The 22,940-nt window shown below is 47.2% G+C and overlaps 8 protein-coding genes across 8 annotated transcripts; 5 read left to right on the top strand and 3 right to left on the bottom strand.

Annotated features, from left to right (window-relative positions):
- Positions 1-1,610: 1,610 nt before the first annotated feature.
- Positions 1,611-2,671, bottom strand: E1B28_013644 (uncharacterized protein). The gene is made up of 5 exons (XM_043158813.1): positions 2,430-2,671; positions 2,266-2,374; positions 2,078-2,205; positions 1,808-2,003; positions 1,611-1,746 (listed from the first exon to the last, which is right to left on the bottom strand). The coding sequence occupies exons 1-3, from the start codon at positions 2,652-2,654 to the stop codon at positions 2,168-2,170; spliced, it is 372 nt and encodes a 123-aa protein (XP_043004168.1). The 5' UTR covers positions 2,655-2,671; the 3' UTR covers positions 1,611-1,746; positions 1,808-2,003; positions 2,078-2,167.
- Positions 2,672-2,703: 32 nt separating this feature from the next.
- E1B28_013643 (uncharacterized protein) lies at positions 2,704-4,091 on the top strand. Its single transcript, XM_043158812.1, has 4 exons — positions 2,704-2,883; positions 2,967-2,978; positions 3,036-3,460; positions 3,514-4,091. The coding sequence occupies exons 1-3, from the start codon at positions 2,747-2,749 to the stop codon at positions 3,436-3,438; spliced, it is 552 nt and encodes a 183-aa protein (XP_043004167.1). The 5' UTR covers positions 2,704-2,746; the 3' UTR covers positions 3,439-3,460; positions 3,514-4,091.
- A 2,355-nt stretch (positions 4,092-6,446) lies between these two features.
- On the top strand, positions 6,447-7,236 carry E1B28_013642 (uncharacterized protein; the record flags this gene model as incomplete). The annotated part of the gene is made up of 3 exons (XM_043158811.1): positions 6,447-6,736; positions 6,820-6,907; positions 6,964-7,236. The coding sequence occupies 3 exons, from the start codon at positions 6,447-6,449 to the stop codon at positions 7,234-7,236; spliced, it is 651 nt and encodes a 216-aa protein (XP_043004166.1).
- Positions 7,237-7,634: 398 nt separating this feature from the next.
- Positions 7,635-8,102, top strand: E1B28_013641 (uncharacterized protein; the record flags this gene model as incomplete). The annotated part of the gene is made up of 3 exons (XM_043158810.1): positions 7,635-7,652; positions 7,720-7,918; positions 7,978-8,102. The coding sequence occupies 3 exons, from the start codon at positions 7,635-7,637 to the stop codon at positions 8,100-8,102; spliced, it is 342 nt and encodes a 113-aa protein (XP_043004165.1).
- A 1,767-nt stretch (positions 8,103-9,869) lies between these two features.
- On the top strand, positions 9,870-11,231 carry E1B28_013640 (uncharacterized protein). Its single transcript, XM_043158809.1, has 3 exons — positions 9,870-10,152; positions 10,238-10,914; positions 10,973-11,231. Exons 2-3 carry the CDS (start codon positions 10,620-10,622, stop codon positions 11,011-11,013), a joined length of 336 nt encoding a protein of 111 aa, XP_043004164.1. The 5' UTR covers positions 9,870-10,152; positions 10,238-10,619; the 3' UTR covers positions 11,014-11,231.
- An 809-nt stretch (positions 11,232-12,040) lies between these two features.
- On the bottom strand, positions 12,041-14,333 carry E1B28_013639 (uncharacterized protein). The gene is made up of 3 exons (XM_043158808.1): positions 13,764-14,333; positions 12,776-13,704; positions 12,041-12,719 (listed from the first exon to the last, which is right to left on the bottom strand). Exons 1-2 carry the CDS (start codon positions 14,217-14,219, stop codon positions 12,781-12,783), a joined length of 1,380 nt encoding a protein of 459 aa, XP_043004163.1. The 5' UTR covers positions 14,220-14,333; the 3' UTR covers positions 12,041-12,719; positions 12,776-12,780.
- Positions 14,334-19,048: 4,715 nt separating this feature from the next.
- On the bottom strand, positions 19,049-21,034 carry E1B28_013638 (uncharacterized protein). Its single transcript, XM_043158807.1, has 5 exons — positions 20,191-21,034; positions 19,919-20,136; positions 19,712-19,852; positions 19,536-19,660; positions 19,049-19,479 (listed from the first exon to the last, which is right to left on the bottom strand). Exons 1-5 carry the CDS (start codon positions 20,905-20,907, stop codon positions 19,184-19,186), a joined length of 1,497 nt encoding a protein of 498 aa, XP_043004162.1. The 5' UTR covers positions 20,908-21,034; the 3' UTR covers positions 19,049-19,183.
- A 714-nt stretch (positions 21,035-21,748) lies between these two features.
- On the top strand, positions 21,749-22,282 carry E1B28_013637 (uncharacterized protein; the record flags this gene model as incomplete). Its single annotated transcript, XM_043158806.1, has 1 exon — positions 21,749-22,282. One exon carries the CDS (start codon positions 21,749-21,751, stop codon positions 22,280-22,282), a length of 534 nt encoding a protein of 177 aa, XP_043004161.1.
- Between the last annotated feature and the right edge of the window lie 658 nt (positions 22,283-22,940).

Genomic DNA, 22,940 nt, shown 5'->3' with positions numbered 1-22,940 from the left:
TAAGATGCTGCAATAATGAATACGTCAAGTGCGTCCCGTCGTTTGAAAGGAAAAGCCAAGGAAAAGCGTCTTGATTCCAGTAATTACTGCCTCCAGTGGCGGGCTGTCAAGAAAGCTTCGCGAGGGTCCCTCGGACAAGCCCTACCATGTGAGCCTTCGGGTACGATGACTTTGTGATGCTGTTTCCCAAGAACTTCTGAAATATCTTGTGGCGAGCACAATGATCAATCGTGATTTGATCATGGTGAAGTTGAAACAGGCCGGGTTGCGGCCGGGGTTTGCCCGCGGCACCAGGACACGTGCTTACTCCTTCACCGCCATCAAAGCAGTAGTCTGGTACCGAGGGAGGGGGGTCATAGGGGAACCCCCCATTATCAAAAGATTTCGAGGTCCGACAAGCTGCCGGAGACGGCTCTTAGGTAAGGTCACGAGGTAGATACTTGCGTTCCATGACCTTGACAATCCTATTCTATTGATTACTCTGGATCCCTCACTGTCAAGACAGCATCGAGACTCAACTCGCTCATGTCCAAATCCGCTAAGCTCAGTATCGATAGCGCTGACGGTCGAGAATATTTGACCTGTTGAGGAACCATCAGTAAGTTATTTCATTCCGCCGATGGCGAGCTCGGAGCAAAAAGTGTACGTGAGTTTCACAACAATTTATTTTCTTTTCAAGTTTCTACCTCTAATCCCAATTTCTACGTTCCTCTACATAATACCAGTATGTATACACAGTATCATTGAAGCATTGGAATGTAGTCTCTTTTAATGTAGCTTCTTCGAAATTCTACACTTCACGTTGTGTGAAAGCAACGTGATCAGTCTGACACAAATGTTCTGATTCATCCGCCGCTAAGGGCAACAGCTGTCGGACTTCGAATTTTTTGATAAGAGGGGGTTCCCTATTGACCCCCCTCCCTCGGGCCCAGGCTCTATACAAGGAAGAACGACTATCTTCTTCCGTAACGAGCCGGGCTTGCCAGGCTATCAAAGCAGGGCCGACTTTGCTCTCCAAAATGGACTGTTTTCATGGTGAAGTTAAAGTGTTGATCCGATGACATCCGCATCCGTTCTTCAATGTGCTTGAGCTGACAATTACTTCTCGACAGAGTTGTGGCCTGTATACTAGGCCATCGCCTTTCTGAACAGCCGAAAACCTCTTCTTCTTCCTCGAAGTTGTTTGGGGATCTGGTCCCGCACAGTTTCAAGAAATTGCCTCTCACTTGGTACCAGGGGGAAAAACTTGATCGCGATGTCGGACCCGTTTTTGGCCGTCGTAAATCTATACCGTACGACATTCAAGAGGCCCTCAGTTTCCAAGAGGACTTCGTCGGGATTCCACTCGAAACTGGCCAGTTACTACTCCTGCTCTTCTGACCACTCGGAGCTGTCCTCAGACTTCTTCAGAGCCACCTCCGAGTCTGATACCTTGAGCTTGTATCGGCAGCCTGAATGACAATCATTATGCTCGATATGCGAACTAGATTTCACCTACACTGCCATGTTGTGTTTCCACTAGAGCCACTGATGCGGACTTGATTGATTATGTTCACCGAGCACCGACTCGTCGAAAGCTGGAAATCCTGGGATTGTCGAGATTGCAGTGACCGCATCTCCATCGCGTCTTTCGGCGTCGTCCACTTCTACAATTGCCGTTGCCTCGGAACTTCAACTCTTCAATCTTCAAGGTTCGAACACCGGCGGTTTAAAGATTTCACGTGAGTCGCTATGAGTTTCTCTTACCTGCATAAAACTTCAATGAAGCCAAAACTAAACCACAAACAATTGGTAGATATGTGCACACATCAACGACTATCCTCCAGGGCGGCGTGTTTCGTACGGGAAACCAACCTGAAATTTGACCCGTTTGACCAATTTATGGGTATTGACCTAAAATCCTTTTGTAACTTTCCGTTTTTCAAAATCAGCCAACCTTTCTTTTTCTGGTGAAAAAGCTTGATGCGTTTTGTGCTTGTGTTTTCGACTGCAAATTTTTTGAACTGATATTTATACAGAATAATAAATCAGTTCCTTTTGGACGTGCCGTGTAGATCGTTTCGCCGATGAGCCTCACCAGTTGAACGTTGAACTATCTGTACTCCGAATAATGCTTGCTTTCCATCTCGGACGAGGGTTCATCGACATCTACGAGCCCAGCCACGTCTCATTTGAGCAGTGCGTGTGCCACAGGCTCGAAGCCTACTGCAGAGCGGTACGACAGTCTAGCTCAAGCTTCACACCTGAGATATGAACTCCCTTCACCTATATTGAAAAAGTCTCGCACATCCTGCAGCAAACGTAAAACCGTGCGCCAACATGGGTCCTCGACTTGAAGTTGTTGAGAGGAATACACCCAAAGCCGTGTATTTTTCTGATTACCACATTGGGTCAGCATTCCGTTTGTATCCAGTCAAAATGGGACATACCCTAGGTTTGGACTCTTCGTATACAGCGGGGCGTAGTGTCTCACCGCCCTCATGTAGGCATCCAGACCTTCGTCCGGTATATCTGGGATCTTTTTCTGCAGCTCCTTGAAGTGAAGAAGCGAAGAACACTCCGAGGCTGTGGGGAGGATAGGTTTTACTCTGCAGACCGAGGGTTTGGGTTATGGGTAAGTAGTTTCTCTGGAAATTGGGACGCTCCGAGAACATTGAAAGAAGGATAGCTGTATTTCACGTGACTATCTTCCCACATCGATCGCGTCATTGTCCACGTCAAGTCTCTTTTTTTGCTACATACACTCATGCCTGACGACTGGGGTCGCGACTCACCTCCTGATGCTTCGAGCGGAGTCCTTCTCGTCGCTGACTCTATCACAATCAACGCGTCTGTCGAAAAAGTCTGGTCAACCCTCCTGGATTTCAAGTCGTACAAAGAATGGTACGTTATTCAACCGTGCTGTCAAGTTCCTCCTTGAAGCTTCGCGAATATGAAGAAAACTGAAAAAGACGATTTGATCACAGGAATCCGTTTGTGTATGTACACTTTTTTTTTGGGGGGGGGGGTATTGCATCTGAAAATCTTTATCCAAGCCGCAACCAAACTATCCTAGACGCGACCTCCCAAACACCACTCTCTGACCAAACGCCCACGCTCGGTGCATTTGTCTTAATCAAACCAGTTCATATTCCAGCAACGTTTGACTCGTCTACTCTCTGGCCGTGGCAAAAATCCTCCGTACGCGCGACGATAACTCACATTGACCATGAAAACCACCGCATTGCGTGGAGAATGACTGGCGTACCAACGTTTTTGCTTGATGCTGAGAGGTGGCAGACGGTTAGGAGGAGAGATGATGGGGAAACGGAGTATGCGACGTATGAGGTCTTTCGAGGGTGGTTGGCTTATGTGGTCAGGTTGTTGGTAGCGCCGGGTTTGAAGAAAGCGGTTCGGGCTATGGCGCAGGGGTTGAAGGTGAAGGCCGAAGCCCAGTAGGAGGTGTCACGTTGGGGCAGTGGTACGTTTTTCTGAGGGTAAATGGCTCGATAATCGATTCTGATCTTCTTCTAGGTCTCGTTTTATCATCGAATGTCTTCAAAGGACAAGGTTTATATCTCTTGAATGTGAAACCTATCGTACATATCTGAAGGCGCGTCAGACCCCTTCAAACCCTGGGGTAAACATCCGCGAGTTTGTAACGTCAACAAGTACGGGGAGAGCCACAAAGTTAGAGTCCGCACGGCAGCACTTTGCGACTATGAAGAGAATTGGGGCCGACCCGTTGAACGCGTCTCGTGCAGGCATGTCGTCAATACTGCCTGCTTCATTTTCACCGAACTCCATAATTGGTCCCACCGTGACTTCAAGGCGTCAGCAAGCACAACTGTCGTTTCTACGTTTCGTGATGGATTGTTCGATGATGCCGCCTCCTCTCAGACCCTTTGGGCTTTAACGTATTGTCAGGCATTACCGACGTCTTGCAGGGTGTAGGTCCATATCGTACTTCATATCACAGTTCATAAATACACTCACTTCAGATACTTAATCTCCGTTCGTCGGAAATAGGAGACTTGCGATGACCCAAGGTTCGGCGGTTTCCATTCCAATATGTTCGGGTTGGCGTTATAGAATGATTTTTTCGATGAGGGTGTATCTGGGGGACGGTATCGTTGCTGTTGAAGTCGTACACCGAACGAAGAACCAGAAGCATCGACTCGTACGCGTGTCTAGTAAGGCTTAGGCTACAATCGACTCGGACTCCCGGAGGACCGATGTGCAACGTAAAATCAGAGTTTATGGAGGAAATCCATAATCCTGGTCCCCGTTCGAATTTCCTTCTGTGGACACTGGAAATCACCATCGAGAACTGAGGACTCCCGGGCCCAAACTGCTATGTATAATAGCAAGTCCAAATGAAGCCACTGAACGAAGCAGAATAACCTTTGTTCCTTCACCCCCCAATCTCGAGCTGAGAGATGCCGTGGTAAGAACTTGAAGATCATGCAGCATGCCACCCCGGCCCTCGAATGCCTCGAAATCCGAAGTAAAGACCACCGAGAGTCGAGGCCCATCCAAAAGCCTCGCTCTTAATGTGTGATGCTTCGAATGTGGAGCAGCCTGAGGCTGACAGCGACGGGGTCAGTCTGATTAATGCTTTCATATATCATAATATCCTTGAGAAAAGCCGTACAATTCCCAGTTCCGGTGGGAATGAGAATAAGATCTGTCTAAGGTCACGGTAAGGAACCTGCTTTTCCAGCCTCCGGGAGCGTGAAGATCTTGAGAATGCCGGAATAGTCAATGTATTGTAGAAGGTGAGTGAGTGAGATAAGTGTTATCCCGAGTGAATGACACGGTTACACACACACGAATGTTGAACTAAACGTTGATTGGCGGAGTGTCAGGAAGAAACTTCAGGTGGAGATAATGCGCCAGAGAGCGAGAAACAAGTTAAAGCATCATGACCGCTTTCGTAGATATGGAATCTGGTCAAACGCGGTGGCACACCGAATACTTGAGACAGATTCAAGGCGACAACAACTTGAAAGAGGTAGAAGTAAGTTAAGATGTTAAAAAAATGCAGAACTTCAACAGGTGCAGAAAAAAGCATTCTTTGAGATAAGATCACGATAAGATAAGCCGGTCGCGGCGGGCGGTTGCTTCGCTTACATAAGGCATTCTCGCAACGCGACACTGCTTCGTACTCAATTCGTACTACTGACAAGTCCTTTCCTCTCATATTTCGCCAAAGCAGGATCGGTGACACGAGGCCTGTTACATTTCCGTGGTGAAGTGCTCTTACTTCAATGACATCCGTTCTCCGTGCGTTTCAGGTTGACAAGTTTCTCGACGACATGTTGGAGCCACTCACTGGCTTCAATCGCCTTGACGCAGGAAATAACCTTGATCGGATTAGCCTGTTTTGATTAAATCCATACCGTACAACATTCAAGGGGCCGTCGGTTTCCAAAAGGACTGCGTCGGATTTCTTTAGAGTCACCTTCGCATTAGTTCTGGTATACTCGGTCAACTACTGACGCACCTGGGAGGCAATATGGGTTTCCAAACCGACGCATAGAACCTTACGCAGGGATTCCCGTGTGTGCTGACGGGGATACTCACGTATACTGTCTCTTACCCGTATCGGAGGGCCAAAGCATTGGCGAGTACTCGTCTACGTGGGCCTAGGTGGAGCACTCGATAACTTGTGGCACTTACCACAAGCTTGTTCCTGTCAATATGCTCGCACCCGAGGATAGCGAACTCCAACGTCTTTAGAGACGACGCGACCATCAGGAATATGTGGACTATTCCTAATCGACTTTTACCCTACTCAGTGAAGTCATGCAGAATGGGCATTGGGTGCAGGTTGGCAGAGAATCGCGGTCATCGTTATGAGCGGGACTACAAGATTTCCTCCGAGTCCCTCCAATGAAGTACACGCCGATCACACGTATTCACCGATCAATCGTCAAGCTACCTTCAGAACTGTTTGCAGCCTAGAACATGAGATCTCGGAACCTTGAAAGGCCTCAGAGATCTCGTCCATTAACATCCTTACTATTCGTTATGAAGACCAGAGCTTCGAGGACGAAAAAGGTGCCGAGCCTTCGACTTGCATGCCTGCCCATCCTGAATTACGAACTTCATAAAGCAACCACCGTAAGTGCCACCCAAATTGCATTGGGACCAAGTTAGACATCTTTATTTTGAGGACGGACTGGGCACCGCGTTTCTTTTACTAACCGGAGCCTCGGATTCTTCGGTATGTTTAATCACCCTTGAAGTCCTAGTGAGATGCCTTTTCTTTTTTAATGCCTCTATTCGGCTTCATCGCAGACACACCACTTCAGTTTTCCACGAAACATCGTCATGTGCCACTAAATTTCGACGGTTTCTCAGAGGGATAGCATTGTCATCTGTTTTGATCGGAAACATCCTAAATTTGAGGGTCGCGGACTAGGACCCCATCACTCACTACTGCAACCCTCCCACCTCCCACCATGGTATCCACAGACCTCGAAAACTGGCTTCCTCCACCTGAGACCCACGCAGAACTCGACTGGGCCCCGCTTCTCACTCTTGACCTGTCCCGCTTCGACACACCGGGTGGAAAAGAATCCTTGGCTGCGGAATTAAGGGACGCTGCCACGAGCTGGGGTTTTTGGACGGTAATTAATTCCGGTATCCCACAAGCCCTAGTCGATCACCATTTCGCCATCGCCAATAAGTTTTTTAATCAGTCTATCGACGAGAAGAAGAAGGTCGTTACTGATTATGAGGGTGGTGGAAGGTGAGCTTGTCCGTACCTCCACAATACGGCATTGCCGAGGATATTCTTTTGATGTTTAATGACCTCTTTTTTTTCTTCGTTAGCCATCTTGGATATCGGGTACCAAGGGTAATGGAAGTGGGCGGCGAACATGGCGGGAAGAAGCACCAAGTGGTAGAAAATGTTGAAATGGTAAGGTCCTCCGAAAGTATCGTTGCTGGCTTAACGGTTATATTGCTGATATTTAGCTAAGCATTCCAAAAATACCTGCGCTGGATCAAGAAATAGCTGAACCTCTCCACGATGTGATCAACAAGCACCGCAACGATATAGCTGAGTTTCAGAAACTTTGTTACGAAAAAGTTATACGTCGCCTGCTCGTACTCATCGCCATCATTCTGGAACTACCGGAAGACTACTTTATAGAACGGCACGATTTTTGCGCTCCTTCGGAAGACCATATCAGAATGGCATGTCAACCTCCATGGCACGGTAATCTGGGGATTCGCACACAACTCTAACCACCCTCCTTTCTTTGCTGCTAGATAAAGTATCACCCCCGTTCGGAGGAAGAGGACAAGCAACTGAAAGATACGTATATTGAGGGTCATACGGGTTAGCTCATTACATATAACGATGTTCTGATAATTTCTCGACTGATTTTGTTACCGTAGACTTCGGTGAGCAACAACGCCCTTTCCAGACGAAAGGAAATGGCTAATCACGACATGCTAGGGTCCCTGACACTGCTCTTCAACCAACCTGTCGTGGCGTGAGTTCCTTTCCGTTATTATGCGTCAACGTCCACCAATAACATTGAATTTACGACCCCAACAGTTTACAAATACTAGCACCCTCCAACGAGTGGAAATGGGTAAAACACCTTGAAGGGGGTATAACCTGCAATGCAGCGGATGTGATGTCCTTCCTGACAAAGGCAAAAACTTCCTATTATGCTCTCTAAACCTAGAATCGATCTTAATTGACGCAACGCTAATTCAAAGGGATACATCAAAAGCAGTATTCACCGCGTCGTTCGTCCACCGCCAGACCAGGCTCATCTACACAGAATCTCCTTAATTTACTTCTCGAGGCCAGGTAACGATATTCCTATGATCCCCGCACCTAGCCCGGTCCTTCTACGGAAGGGACTGATCGGGAAGGAGGATGTCAATGAAGAGCACGAAACTGTGACAGGGTATGGTCAGTGTCAACGTGTACGGGGAAGAATAGATTGTTTTACTGATATGTTGTTCAATAAGAGTATGTACGTGCCCGTGCGGGGTACTACAATACTCGCAAGACATTGAAGGTCGACCAGAAAGGGCAAGCAGAGAAACCGGTTTTCAAAGTCAAGCACTTGACCGTTCAGGATTACTACGTTTGATTTGGCGACAGAAGAGATTAAAGCGAGTGTTCTGGACAGATTGCTGTAGAAGTCACATGTGTACGGAAAAGGTCGGCGGAAGCCCTCGGATTCGCATTCTTGGTGACAGGAGGGACCTCGTAAGATTGTCTGTTTTCCCATTTCCAGGATGCCCGCGCGTGTGATAGACAGGGTGGGTATACCGGCGGTAAAAGTTCATCTTGTGCGTGGGTTGAAGAGTGAATAGAACTTATGACCGCATCGACGGAGAACTCCAGCTTTGACCTGCTCATTTTGAACAAGGAACCCGTGGGTGTTATTGCACATCATAACCCCTAGAGAAGGTGTATATGTTTGATGGCGAGAATTCTACATATAGGCGACGATCGATAACAACTCACAAGTAACCAGCCCTAGTTACGAGGGAAGCTTATAATACATATCACTGAGGCCCCGGAGTTGATCGTAATCCCCTTCGAACGTAAGTGGTTCATTGACAGAAGAACGATGCCCCTTGAGCTATGAGTGAATGCCTGTGGGAAGGGGGTATCTCGAGCTCCCTTCTTGGAGTTCACCATTCCACTCATGCCGACCCGTGTGATATTTCTAAATTCTCAGATATGCCAGAAGCTGAAGGCTACGTACAGGACGGGGTTCGAAGGAACCCAGAGTCGAGACAGTAAGGCAATTTATGGTCGTAGTCATTCGGGGGACCCGGGGCGGAAATTAAGACGGTGCTGTAAACTTCTCGGATGGACTCCCACAAGGCAATCAGTTCGGACTGACAATCTGCCATTGCACAAGATGGAGTCCCACGTAGTGCAATAGGGCCAGTGCCCGGAATGACTATCTACCATTGCAGAACACACTGAAGGTAGCCGTCGTGCGTGCGACGATTAGTCGACATTTCATCATCATGAAAACCGAGCAGTTTTTCCTCACCTTCCCATGAATAAATGGCACGTAAGTAGAGGTGAATACTTCCTGCGCCACACAATATGAACAGTCGAAAATCGAGCGATGAGCGGCATGGAGACACCTTGATCCCCGTCTTGAAGGATGCGATCGAGCGGCCATGAGTTCCTGACCCTCGAATCCTCCGAGTTTGGTGTTTAAACAGCTTCATCATGTGGTTATAGTACAGGAAGAGGATCCATCTTTCTTATCCAAGCAAGTGGGAACCCAAGAGAATAAAAGTTTGTAGGAATGATGACGTCTGCGATTAGACCTATTCCTATTTCCTATCAATCAGAGAACCTGGAGAGATTTGACAATGACAAAGAAGCCTGTTGGGCGTACTTGGGGTTCTTCGCGTGCCTTCATGTTCAGGGATGATATAGAATTTTTTTTTCAATATCTCCGACTCGAAGCCTCAGGCGTCCTCCCGCACCCCATCGTGATCATCTGCCTTGAATATACCAAGCCTAATATTAGGTGATTCTGTGTGTAAAGAAGATAGTAATAGTAAGGCGCAGTACACGATTTCCGTGCCACTGAGGGCAAACGCCGTCCTTGCTTTATTCCACTTACAACATTTCAGGTTGCTTCACCTCATGCATCATGGTTCTGTCTGAGGTTGATTTGGCAGCTTGCGAATATGTGGGGGCGTGTACAACAGACCGCCTTCCATGCTTTTGGCAAGATTCGAGATGAAATCTTTCCAACGCTGACTAAGATCGGCCTGGCCATGGAGAAAGGGAGTAAGGAGAGGTGTCGCGTGGGAAATGAATATGTAAGCTGAGCTAGCCACAAAGGGCACTCTCCGAGTCACGCTTGCTCGTCTTCGTTCTTCTCTCTCATCATCACCTCTGCGGTCCACATATAACCACGATTGTGACATCCCCATATCTGGCTCTACGTATACGGCGTTCAGGCACTCATCTATAGAACTGCCCAACTTGAAAGACTTCTCTGGAGTTCACCGCTACCAGACCTGTGCTTGCTGTCATGTCCGGGAGCGATCTGGATTACCCGCTACGTAACGTAACTTCAGGTTATGGACCAAGATGCTATACTCGAAAAGATCCGCGTTTCACGCCGTTCATTCCATACAAGGTCATTAACTGGGGCGGTAAGGGTCCACAATTTTGATCACCGTCGACCTACCGTCAGGCGCAATGCTAATGAGGGCCTGGATTCGGCAACGAATCTGTCAGAGTTTATGTTATTCCAACAGTGCTGAATGGCGATCGACTCGAAAATTTTCTTATATCCGCGCCTGCGCCTTTATTCATGACATATCCTATCCCAGCTGCGTATTTGCTCTCTCCTCAACCCAAATACCACTCATCACTGTGGTCATCTCAAGCATTCGTAACTCTAATTCGTGTTACGATCGAGCTTTCCGTCCGTAACGGACCGCCACTTTTCTATTCACAAACCACATCAGCGGTGACTATCGAGAGCAGGGCGCCACTATAAGAGGGTTCAGATTTGGTCCCACTTTGGCCAGTTAGCAAGCCAACTCCAATCCTCCCAGCCCCCCTATAGTACCCCGCCGACGTATACGAACATCATCTGCAGTCTAGTCACCTCACCATGGAATCTTCGTCGACCTCTTCTTCATCAGCTTCACCCTCCAAACTCAAAGCTGTAGAACCTGTTCGTCGTTGCAATCACCCAGAGTCACGATTCCTCGTTCGTTGTGGATGTCCCAATGACAAACCACCTAGCCATCCCATGCATTCCCTCGACGACGCCTTCCATAGAGAATGGTGCTCAAAGTGCCTTCTCTTTTGCTACCAACCTCCTACTTGCCCGTACATTCTCCGCACGGAACGTCGCGCTCTAACAGGTCGACATTTTATCAGATTTATGTACGCCTTCATTGCTCGTATGTTCTCGTCGTCCCTTTGTTTCGTTATCACGATGTTCACCAACTCTCTTAACAGGGCTCTTCCGATCCTTCGCGGGTTGCATATCACTCACTTAACTTCGGTCTGGCACCGCTATTTGTTATCTTGTCTGTGGGGGCGGGGCTACACCCTCGACCTTCAGCATATAAATTTAGACTGGACGGGTTCATGATTTATTCCTATCTTTATCTTTATTCTCGTGATTGATCCCCGTTGTAGATTTCTTTGAAGTATACTTGTCTAGTAGTTGTACATATTTATTGCTCAAACCCAATATCTCAATTATGTAACTTGCAAGATGTGAACGACATGAGGAAAAATTTAATGTTACCCTGCAGGTGTAATGTCACGGCTCCTCCGAGCTCCTGCAGCTGAGTTTACAAACTTTCAGAGCTTGATTTTTTACGACCTTGGTTACACGATACAATGAGTTTAAAGCGCCGACCAGGCCCATATAGCTTCATTGCGCGATTTATCCAATAACTATGCGTCGGGTCGAGGGGAATAGCCGACTAGCCCCTCGACCCGACGCGTACTGTGTGTACTACAATTCAATATACGTACTTACATATCGTTTTGTATGAGAAATGAAACAAGTAAAAAGCGGACGCCTAACGTTTCCTCGTTTGCCGAGCACAAATGAAAAGGAAATCTCCGACGGGATCTTTGAAAGTCATGGTGGCGGCTTTCAACAAGTTCTTGAGGTGAAAGAGATTTGCTACCGTTGTATTCACCCATGGTAACTTCCTCACTGGCAGGCTGCCTTTATTTGACAAATAGTACCTGTTGTTCAGGGAAACCGTTCCGCGCTTCTTTACGGCCCCTTTGAAACAACAACTCGGGTGCCCAAATACGGGTCTCTTTTGTCATCAGAGAAATGGAAGGATTTGTGATACATACCTGATACAGCTGTAGCCGGGATCAATCATGACAACTAATACTTCTCTGAAAGCGTCAGATGGGGTTCCCGAAATCTCTCGCTGCCAAAAACATAGTACCATACGCAATCATAAGTCATTTGCTTATGACTCGAGATATGTATGTGTGGCACTCTAGTAGGAATGATCGGATTTCGATTCAACGCACTCTCAAAAAGGTAAGAAAAGGGCACCTCCATCAATATGAGAAAGTGAAGTTCAAATAGTAGACATCCAATTTCTCGGGTGGACACACGAGGATGTCGTACTTTTCGGTTTTGAAGTTCCATTTATAGCTTTCCGTGAACGCCTATGCTAATTAAAGGACGAGCGCCACTCAACGATAGATTTACCCCGCGAAAGTACGGCTGCACGGCATACTAGTAGTATCAGTCACCCGCTCGTTTACAAAAGAAGCGAAGTTGATGATGAACTCTTGCTTGAGAGAGGGAGAGAGGGAGAGAGTTTATAAGCCATGTTGAACGGGTTCAAGGGAAGGCAAGGAACATAGCTGCCAGTGCAGTTTAACGCTGAACAAGCTCAGATTTGATCACTTGAAGCTTCGTAGACTGATTTTTGACGACAGATGACCGTGGATTAAGCGAGCTGAGAGACGGACAGGGAATTTAGATGAGCTTCGATTTTCTCAGCGTCCCGTAATTCGTGATCCTGCATAGCTCAACTGCGTGATGTTTTGCCATTAAATCCAGAACACGAACGACCAAGCAGAAGGCGGAGGGAAGGGATGTGAGCCAGCGCCGCAACCAATGACATGTGTAACGGCAACTCCAGAGTGAGCTTCTAAGTATTGTCAGATTTTGGATAGATTTGAGTGGCGATGGATATGAATAATAATACATGCTGTACTGTCAAGATGAGACTACATGAGCCGAAAATATAATGGACGACTATTGAGACGGACTGGCATCATAACATAACATAGTCCGCGGAGATATCGTCTTGTTGACGACCTGATCCTGAAGTCTCAGTAGCTTCACTGGTGTCTGGACCGCTCTGTTCTTCACTCGTTTTCGGTGCATCTTCAGAAGCACTGGCGAATCCTTCATCTAACTCCTCCTCGTGTCTGGACCGCGGAGTGGAAGGTGGGTCTAGCATCACGATACTCTTGACTTCCGAGTCTTCCAGTCCTTTCATATCGTCCGAAGCCTGCGCCAGCTTCAGCGTGGATACCCAATCATCCCATGATTGCTTCCAGACACCCTCAACCCTTCCAGCCTCCGCTTCCACCGCCCTAACAACTTCTTTCCGTTTCTCTCTGACTCTCTTCTCACCATAGCTCTCCACACCATCGAGCGAAGTCAACAAACGATTGAGAGACTCAACGTATCGATGTAACGATCTGTTGGCATGCGTGTAAGCCAGCTGTGGTACCGAGATGCATTCCACCGAGGCTGTTTCGATCCCAGCGGATTTTAGCGCATCGAGAGCGCCAGAGGGCGTGATGTCTTGGAGATGAAGGGTAACATGGTGTTCAGGGATGAGAGTTTGGAAATCGAGGACGGAGGGAAAGGTAAAGGAAGACTTGAGTTCGTTAAATCTTCGATGCAAGGCTTCAATAGTGCTAAAGGCCCGGTGTATACGATATGCGGACTGAATTTTCGTCGCAGCCTTTTCCATCTTTTCTCGTGAGTGAGGAGAAGAAATTTGGATCTTAACTGGTGTGGTAGGACTTTTCGGTGCAGCCGAAGAAGGTTGAGGGGAGGATTTTCGCTGCTTAGGTTCAGATATGTGTGGCTGAAGCTGCTCTCTCGAACTCGAAGGCGACCGGGGGTGAGGCTGAGGCCACACAGTTGTGGGACGTGAGCGAGATCTTGGTCGTTGTTGATCGGGCTAAAGATGTAGAACCATGTAAGGATGCTGTTATTTGATTCTCAATAAGAAGGACATACTTTTCGAGGTTGTAACTGAGGGTGACTCGATATTGGCTTCGATGAATGCCTTTCCCGCGGCATAGGTGCAGTTGGCCAGCCGTCCAAATATGAACCGGCACGACCGAATCCATAGTCATACGCGTCGTCGTCAAGGTCATCCTCTACAGCCGATCCGTAATGGTCGAATTCGTCTGGAAGGTAGCGGCTTGCTCTTTCGGGAACATAAGAACGATTTCTTCCAGGATACATCATGCTGGCTTCGGGAAGATATTGACTGGCTCTTTCTTGGCGTCGAGCCGCTGCAAGTGCTGCTGCACGTCGTCGTTCGGCCTCTCGTTGACGTTGACGTTCTAAGGCGAGTTGAGCTCTACGCTGCTCCGCTTGGATCTGAGCCTGATCTCGCGCGTAGGCATTCTGGTAGTTATAGTCATCGTAGGAAGGATGGTAGCTGTAGTAAGGGCTGCGAGAGAACATTGAGCAGAACAAACGGTAAGTTGATAAGATGGGATAACGGAGAAATGGGATAACGGAGGTGGAAAATATATATTGTGAAAAGCTGGATCTACGTCATTCTGGACGCGCAAAGAAAGAGCCAGAAAATCGACAAGCTTCCAGAAAGGCCGCGGTAATGTGACTGTGTAGACCACGTGATGCAAATCCCTCGCCTTCGCTTCCGCCTGCATCAACACTCGACTCATTGCTTTATCTTTATCTGCAAATCGTTCTGAACCTTGCATGTGGGTAGTCCTCAATCGGTGCTTGCATCAAACTGACGAGTAACTTGCACTAGCAAGGTAACGGTCAGAAATATCGACAAAACCTGCATCCAATACAGCTCAGTACTGAGTATAATACGAGGCGACTAAGCTTTTTTCTGAGAGCGGGATATTTGAGATCTCTATTTAACAGCCGACTTCACTCGCGGAGGTTCGTGTCTGTAATAACTTGTAAGGACTAATCATTCTACTCAAACAATCATGTTCCTAGGTGCGCCATTTACTACTGGATCCGGTAGAGCAAGAGGAAGAGTCGGGCGTTTCTGATTTCTCCTATTTCAAACGATTCTGCAACGAAACTTGTCACGGTGGCAATAATTAATGTAAGGAGTGCGAAAGCCAAGACTCTATTTCTCTCCTCGTTATCAAGGATGCAGCCGCGGACTATGTGCATCTCGCTGGGTGTCCTCGTCAGGGGCGGCCGGGCCAAAAACTAAAGGAAGTCTAGTGAGATCTTATCTGACAGCCAAGTTGAAATGATATTGACATCGTGTTTCGAATCGGTGGTAACCAGACTCGTCAAAGACTTCGGTGCCTATTCGCGGCTAATCATTTTACTTCAGATGGCCATTTACCATTAGATTGGATGTATCTATATCGCAGATAAGTACTGCTCTACTCGATACTCGATTCAATAGTTGAACGTTGAATTCCATTTGTTCGGCGGTTTCCGATGTGGCATTCTCCGAACACTCGCTAACTTAGAGAATCAACGTATAGCGATAACGATATTGGAGGTAAGTACCTTATCCGGTTTCTTTTTCAATTTGACGAATACGTAGTATACAGAGGCGATTTAAGCACATACAGAGTCCGGACCGAACAAAGTTCGCTTGGGACCTTCTATTGTTCTTTCTTATTATCACAGAACTCCGTTGCGGGGGACACGTAGCAGGACCTCAACCTGACTCTGCTCAAACGTATCCTGGCGATAGCAAGAGTTGGATCTTATGATTCTCGAGTCTAACCTTGAAGCACGGGGTGTCGCGCCCCATTCAACGCGTCTCAACCTGTACATTAACTCAACAGTAACTGAAAATCACGTATGTTTCTCTCCGGAAATTAAAGGCATATGCTTTCAATGAAATGTGACATTCTTTGATTGTCCAGGCCAAGAGAATCTTTTCAAAATGTCAATCAACCTGCTAACGAACCTGCGCGCAATAAGCGATAACTGCCACCGCATTGTGTTCTGGACGACTCCGAGACTCAATCTATTCCGTACCACGTTGTAAGCGAACAAGAACATAGAGTCTGGGTTTCAAAAAGTAGTAATGTATCGCTCTCGATCGAGTACGCGTCCTCAGTAAGTCTTGTCTTCTCCCAATACTAGGCCTAATGTCAAAATCACTCTTCCCCAAGTAGGATTGACAACGAAACATCCTCTCCCATTACCTAGTTTCGCCGCCAACCTTTACGAGTATCCGACCATGAGGGTCCTCACCCGGAACACCGACGACGACTCCGACAGGTTCGGGTGCTCTGAACGACTTTCTGAAATCAATGTTCGGGAACACCACATGCATCCATGCTTATACCACCGATGTCATCATATCGGGGCTTTAAAAAGAGCAATGTATCTCGATTGAATTATGCAGCGGGCAACCCTGTATGTTCTCCGCAATTCTTAGTTTGTTTTTTTTTTGTCAGCGACTGTCCCCCGAATACACGTATCAGTGACTTTCTTTTTAGGAGTCAATGAGCAAATTACTTTTCAAAATGGCGTGCTCAGGTCCAGCTTCACGATTTAAAGTGTCATCGGTCAGACGGCGACTTTGTATAGCGCATCCTCCTCAATTACTTCGGAGTCAATTACCCCGCCCAACGATTACTCTTTGAGAAACGGCGATGCTTTCAAGAAAAATGATTACCATGGCCCAACGGGACATTCGGAAGTGTCAGGGCTGCTACCAAGTTTCCAGGACCAAGGCATCAGCGCGTCAACCCTCCTGCAGTCGATATCGTACATATGTAAGTATAGGCAAACGATGTCGATATTCGACACTACCGTCTTACCCGGATTGGGTAAATAATCTCAAGTAACAGTCGAGGGTGTCAGTGAGTGTCTAATTTCCCACTACCTGTCTGTCCAGCGTCGTCCATGACATCCCCCTAATCCCGTCACCGTCATAAGCCTTGCACTGACTGATCGGTGTTTCACAAGGCTTCAACTCTCAGAAGACTTCAAAAACCGGGTATGTTGGCAACTGTCATGGTTTGAATTTGGTTTGAATGTCGTCGACGGTCGGATGTGATTTCGAACCATCCGAGAGGGCGAATGACATCGCTACAAACTGCCCTTGGGCCTCAACTATCGGTTAACCGGGCGTTTGAAGTATTTGGAAAAAGTAAAAATATGTCGTTGTCAACACAAGCCGTTCAAACCGTCGCTTGTTCCCGTCGGACTGGAGTACAGAAGTACTTTGTACTGAGTGTTAACATACTAACTTCTCGCAGTTGGGCGGCGGAGTACTATATATATACCGCAGACACAGAAGCCTTCCACATGTAAGTAATGAAAACAGTAAACACGGGAAGCGGTGAGGCAGGGAAGCGAGAGAAACGTTCAAAGTCAAGTTGTTGTTCGGGTAATTTCAGAGAGTACCAAAAGAATTCAGTTTCAGCCTCTCGTTTGAGTCTTTGTAAGTAATTGGTTTGACTCACCGAAACGTTTCGCCTCCAAGTCCAGTTTCGAAGACATGAGCACAGCGGGAACTTCAAGGCTTAATCGCTTACATTGAAGTACGAACTCGCATTTCAACATGTCCGCGTTCCAGTCTGCAGAATTGTTCCGAGACCCTTGAGAATCGAGTTCAAAAGTGAAAAAAGAAGGACATACGGTCGGGCCAACCCGACTTGTTCAAAAGAGAAGCCAGCCGCCAACTTGAGGTCTGAAGTGATCTTGGTGTCAAAAGTCCGCACGCGGAGTTGCCTTCGATTCGAATTGTCAAATTTGACCTTTGTTAGACTTGAATATGAATAAACTGTGTTCACCGCAGTTGTCCCTTTTGGTGGTTCAAAAAGACATGGATCTGAGCGAGAGAAAGGCGAGTCGGAAGGCGAATTACACATTTGATGACCTTGTCTCTGGTAGGTAACCTTCCGTGGACGGGCAAATTAAGTGCATATTGCATAGAGCTGATTCTGACGTTTCGCGGTCAGGCGGCAACGGTCCAGAGGGATAAAGCAGTTTGTATCATCGTTTTCGAAATAGTTAGGCGGTACCGGTGCCGCGCGCAGAAAAGATGCCTGAGATAAATTCGAGACCATGCGAATTAAAGTAACCGTAAATACTGCAGGTATCCTCTTAAGAAATGGAGGTACCTTCTGCACTCTAGGAGAATTATGAGCGTCGAGGGTGTCATTCATCGCATGCGTGTGTTGAACCCACAAAACCTCGCGACCAAGTCCCTCAGTACAACAGCAAGTCCATGCGTATGCTTCAGGTTGTGAGATTATTAAAATTGGGTTGAGAAGATATGCGTAGTGAATGATAATGAGCGGTAGAAATGATTCCTTCCGAATGCCCAATGAGAGATAGGTTTGTTCAATAATATCGGCCTCCTCTTTATCAGTCTCCTGGAGTGCTATTAGTATGAATGATAATTGTGTGGATGCGTACCCAGTCTACTCTTTCGACCATCATCACCGTCCTTCCTCTCAACCAACCGTATTTTGCTCGGTATGGTTCATAGCGACGTCAACTTCGTTGAGGTTGTAGCGAAGCATTGTTCTAAATACGGCGTATTCATAACTTGAGAGGCATTTTAAGGGGTTGCAGAAGATAAAAATTGTATTATGAGCTTGGTATGAGGTTCGAGCTGCCCTTGGTTTCAGTTTTGTGTCACACCATGGCAGAAAAGCGAAAAATTATTTCGAGCTTAATAGACTACTGAAGGTAGCTAAATCGGGATGTAGATACACTTGAATGAAATATGATTTGATATCTGGCCAATCACAACATTCAAAATTGTACCTGATATTATCCTATTCAGTATTTATATCAGATGAACAAACAGGGAAATTGAACAGAAAACTGTCTATTCGGCCAAAGAGTAGGCAAATTCTCCACAAATCACTTCCCGTTTTGGGCGAAGCAAAATGCCGGATTTCACCTGACTTGAATGCCGTACTGATTTTTCCCCACTAACGTTCGCTGGGAGAAAATCAGTCCGGCATTCTGCACAATTAAAATCCGGCATTTCGCTTTACCCAAAACTGAAAATGATCTAAACAAAAGCAATTTACCTTTCGGCCAAATAGATAGTTTTCTAATCAATTTCCCTCTCTGTTTGGCTGAAATCAATACCGAATAGGATAGTATCGGGTACACTTTCAAATGGTTTGATTGACTGGATATCAAATCATATTTGAGTGTATCTACATCCCGATTTAGCTACCTTCAGTAGTCAATTAAGCTCGAAATAATTTTTCGCTTCTCTGGTGTGTGTATTCTTTGTCGGTATGGTGTTGTCAAAGGAGAAGTCGCGTCACGTATACCCGTATTTGGCGTCCTAAACGCAAGTAGGTTTTAAAAAATAAGAATTCTGAGTAGACTACTTTACGCAACTGTATAATACAAAATGATTCTTAGAACATCAAAGAAACATCATAGTCGTGAACTGTCCCGCTCCATCATCCAAAGGTTTACTTTCACGTGGATTACAACTCAGTCTTCGCCTTTTCCATCTTTTCATACGCCTTGGCCTTCTTTTCCTCATAATCCCTCTGAGCTTCAGCTTTCTTCTCCGTGTATTCCTTCTCAGCCTGTCTCTTGGCCTGCTCGTACCCTTGGTTAGCAGAGTTCTTCGTTTCGTGAGCACCCCCACTGATCAATGTCCAGATACTGGCAATCTTCTCTTCTGCCTGCCCGACCTTGCTTTCCACAATTTCTCGAATGGATGCATAGAGAGATTCGGCGCGGTAGGTCGACTGGACGTAACGTATCCGAACTTCCTCTGCAAGTGGAATGGGTAAGAAAACAAGAAGCGACGGAGTGAACGCAAGTACGTACGCAGCAGCCCGGCCCTTGTTTTGGGCAACTTTTGCTCAGGGAGGCCTTTCTCTCGGAGATAGGCTCGGAGTCGAGCGTCTGGCCATGTCAAGTAGCTAGCTGTACGCCCAGACACATCGTTATACCTGCGAGAAGATCGTGAGTTTCGATTACGCCATCAAGGGGGTAAGACTCACTTTTCGTTGAACATTTTGACGAGTTCATCTCTTTTGGCCTGCGCATCACTCTTCATGTAATTGTTCTCGATCAACCACTCCCTCATCTGAGAATCACTCCATGCTTCCAAAACAGAATCTTTTGCGTTAACATAGTTGTCCCTAACGGAGCTAAATATCAGTATCATGGTTCAGTTGGAGTGACGGGATGGCTTGAGGTAAACGTACTCGACAAGTTTGAGCATTTTCTCCCTTTTAAGTTGCGCATCACTTTTGATGATGTTGCGTTCAATCAGCCACTGTCGCAGTTCACTGTCAGTCCAGTTGTCCCAAACACGGTCGTTGACAGTGTAATAGTAGGACTTCATCAGTTCCGTGTATTCATCGCGCTTCTTCTGGAGTTCAGTGCGACCATCGAGAATATTGTGGTTGACCAGCCATTCGTGCTGCAAAAAACATCCATCAGTGTCAAATGACGAACGTGGACGGGGAGCACGCACGATATAAGTATCACTCCAGGCCTCCCACACAGGGTTGGCAACCTTTGAGTAATAGTCCCGCATCAAAGCCAAAAGCTCGTCGCGCTTCTTCTCCGACTTGGTCTTGATAGCACCCTTCTCCTCGAGGTACGTGCGTAGTCGGTTATCGTCCCAAGTGGAGTAAACGTAGTCTTTCGAATCATCCATCGCCCTCTGTGCTTCTTTGGTTGCCTGAGCCGCGATACTCGACAAAGACTTGGTAGCCTGATGCTTTGTGTCTCCGTAAACCGCTGTCGAAGCTGCACGACTAGCGGAGGAAGTGAAGGAACTGGCTGCATCGGTATATGCACGGTACCGGCTTTTCGCAAGCAAAACGAGCTCTTCACGACGACTGTTAGGTGCGACGATACCCTGCTCGAGAAGGAACTCGCGTAGGCGAGATTCATCCCAAGTGTCGAATGTGGTGTCCCGAACGTCTTGGAAGGTCTTTTGAGCATTGTTGTACTGGTCGTACGTCCAGGCCGATGCAGAGTTCCAGTTGGCTTTGACGAGTTCGACGAGCTGGTTGTGACTAAACTGGTCGGTGGAAGGGGAGGTTATGTGGTGGTCATCGAGCCATGTTTTGAGTTGCTTGGTGTCCCATGAGTTGTATGGAGGTTCGTCAGAGCCGAACCAGGAGGCGAGGGCACCTGGGGAAGTAAAGAGCAGAGTTGATAATAACAGCAGTGAAGGTCTCATGATGGGCAGTAGATGAACGAGCTCGAGTGGGCAGTGGCTTTTTTATACCAGCTCTTTAAGCGGGGACCCATCGAATGACGTCAGGTCAAGTGTCAGAGTTGTGTATGACGCTCATGGTGCGTATGTGTGCTGGAGTAAAACTGACAATGTCACATGGGAGAAGACAGTCCGGAAATTTCGCACGGGCAGTCTCTTTGGCCGGATGGTACATTTCCACGCCGGGCACTCTCTTGGGTGTTGCGTCCACAAGGGCCCATACTCGTAACTGCTGGGATTTTCCCTCCGTCGATTATCAAACGCGCTTTCCTCCAAGAAAAGGGTTATATGAACACTGTCTTTAGCTTAGTTTTTCAAGGGCCACCGACCAGCTATCGACATTCGACTTGAAGGTGCAGGTGCGTTAAAGGGGGAAAGGATAGGACTCGTCTGGCAGGAGTGTTGTAAAAGCTTGAGGAGAAGGAGGCTTCAAAGCGTTCTGGCTTAGAGGGTATGCCCGCTCCTTATATGTTTAGTCCATGGTTGATGGTTTAAAAAAAGTTTGCCGTCAAGCGGAAAACATCCGGGTCAAGACTCAAATGGGCACTAAACATAATTATTAAACAGGTTTCTCCATTCATCTCGTGGTGAATCACCGTCGGAGGTAGCACTTGTATCATCGGTTCCGGAAACGACATGAATCATTGGACCAGTCAAAAGCACCGAACTTCAAGTTCACTTCCTTCCTAAACACATTCTTTCGCTCAGTGGTGCAACCGACTCCAGTATCGAGTACGAGACAAAACACTCCCTTGTTTTCAATTAACATGTTCTCAGCCATAGACCATAGAACCCCCCGAGTGCAATGGCTGAACGTGAACCGTATCCAGAGTTGCAACAGGAATCTAAAGAGTCGGACCTCTCACGCTTGCCCAACACTACTTTAATTTCCGATCCTTTACCACTCCCACCTGGCTACACGTTCGTCGATTCTCCACCATCTTTACGGACTTACCTCGATCTCCGTCGTCTTACTGGCCTCACTCCGAAAACTGATGCCCAAGGCGAAGGAGCTCTATCGGGAAGTTGGGTATTCTGCACTGTCCTCTATCAAGACCAGAATCGACCAGTATCAGAAGCGGAAGTGGTAGCTATGGGTCGTGTTATCGGTGACGGTGGATGGTACTTCGTGATCGCAGATATGGCTGTCCACCTTGCCCACCAACGGAAAGGCCTTGGCGAAGCTGTCTTGCGTCGATTGATCGCGAGGATTAAGGAACAAGCACCTCCTGGTGCTTTGGTGACGCTTAGTGCTGATGAGAAGGGAAGAGCACTGTATCGCCGATGTGGATTTGTGGAAAGTGCACCGAAGAGTGTGGGGATGTGGCTGGATTTGTGAATTTGCGACCGGTTCGTAACACTGAATCATGTTCATGTTTTCTTGTGTTGCAGGACATGTCAAGAGTATGACATACAGCTTTCTTGTCTTTTCCTCAGGTGAACAAAGCCCAATTGTGAAGAGATAGAGGACAAAGGCAATCTAAGTACGGATATCGACTTTATTTTATTCTCCATTGATACCTGAGTAACGACAAAGGACCTAAAGTTAAGACTCATGTGACACTGTGGGTCCTTGTGGGTCATCATTTCCATGAGGCTTGATCTTACGTAATTTATACCTCCCGCTCGTTCCACTTCGACGAGCTATTGGCTTCCACAGGACTTCTCGTGCGTGGACAAAATCTGTGGTATACTATGACACGATCAAAGAAACAGCAGGATATGAACGTTGTGTGGGTGTAATCGTGATGGGAATGCTATCTCCACCACACCTTAATGGCCAGCGATGTGCTTGGTTCCCTTTTGTTTCCCAAAACCAGTGGCATATAAAGGGGCCAAAGCGTCCTCATCCGTCCGTGCCGAAACTGCATGTGCATGTTGTGGCCTGTGGTATTTACATAAAAGTCGATCTTTTACCACCTTAGGATCCAGTCTGCTCACCATGTCGTTCAATAACGCATCTCACCTTCATTTTTCGAACGTTTCTTTCAGCAACG

The sequence above is a fragment of the Marasmius oreades genome, chromosome 9, assembly GCF_018924745.1.
Source record: "Marasmius oreades isolate 03SP1 chromosome 9, whole genome shotgun sequence".
Lineage (NCBI taxonomy): Eukaryota > Fungi > Basidiomycota > Agaricomycetes > Agaricales > Marasmiaceae > Marasmius > Marasmius oreades.
Note: the sequence above shows the minus strand (reverse complement) of the source record. Positions and strands in the feature narration are given on the sequence as shown.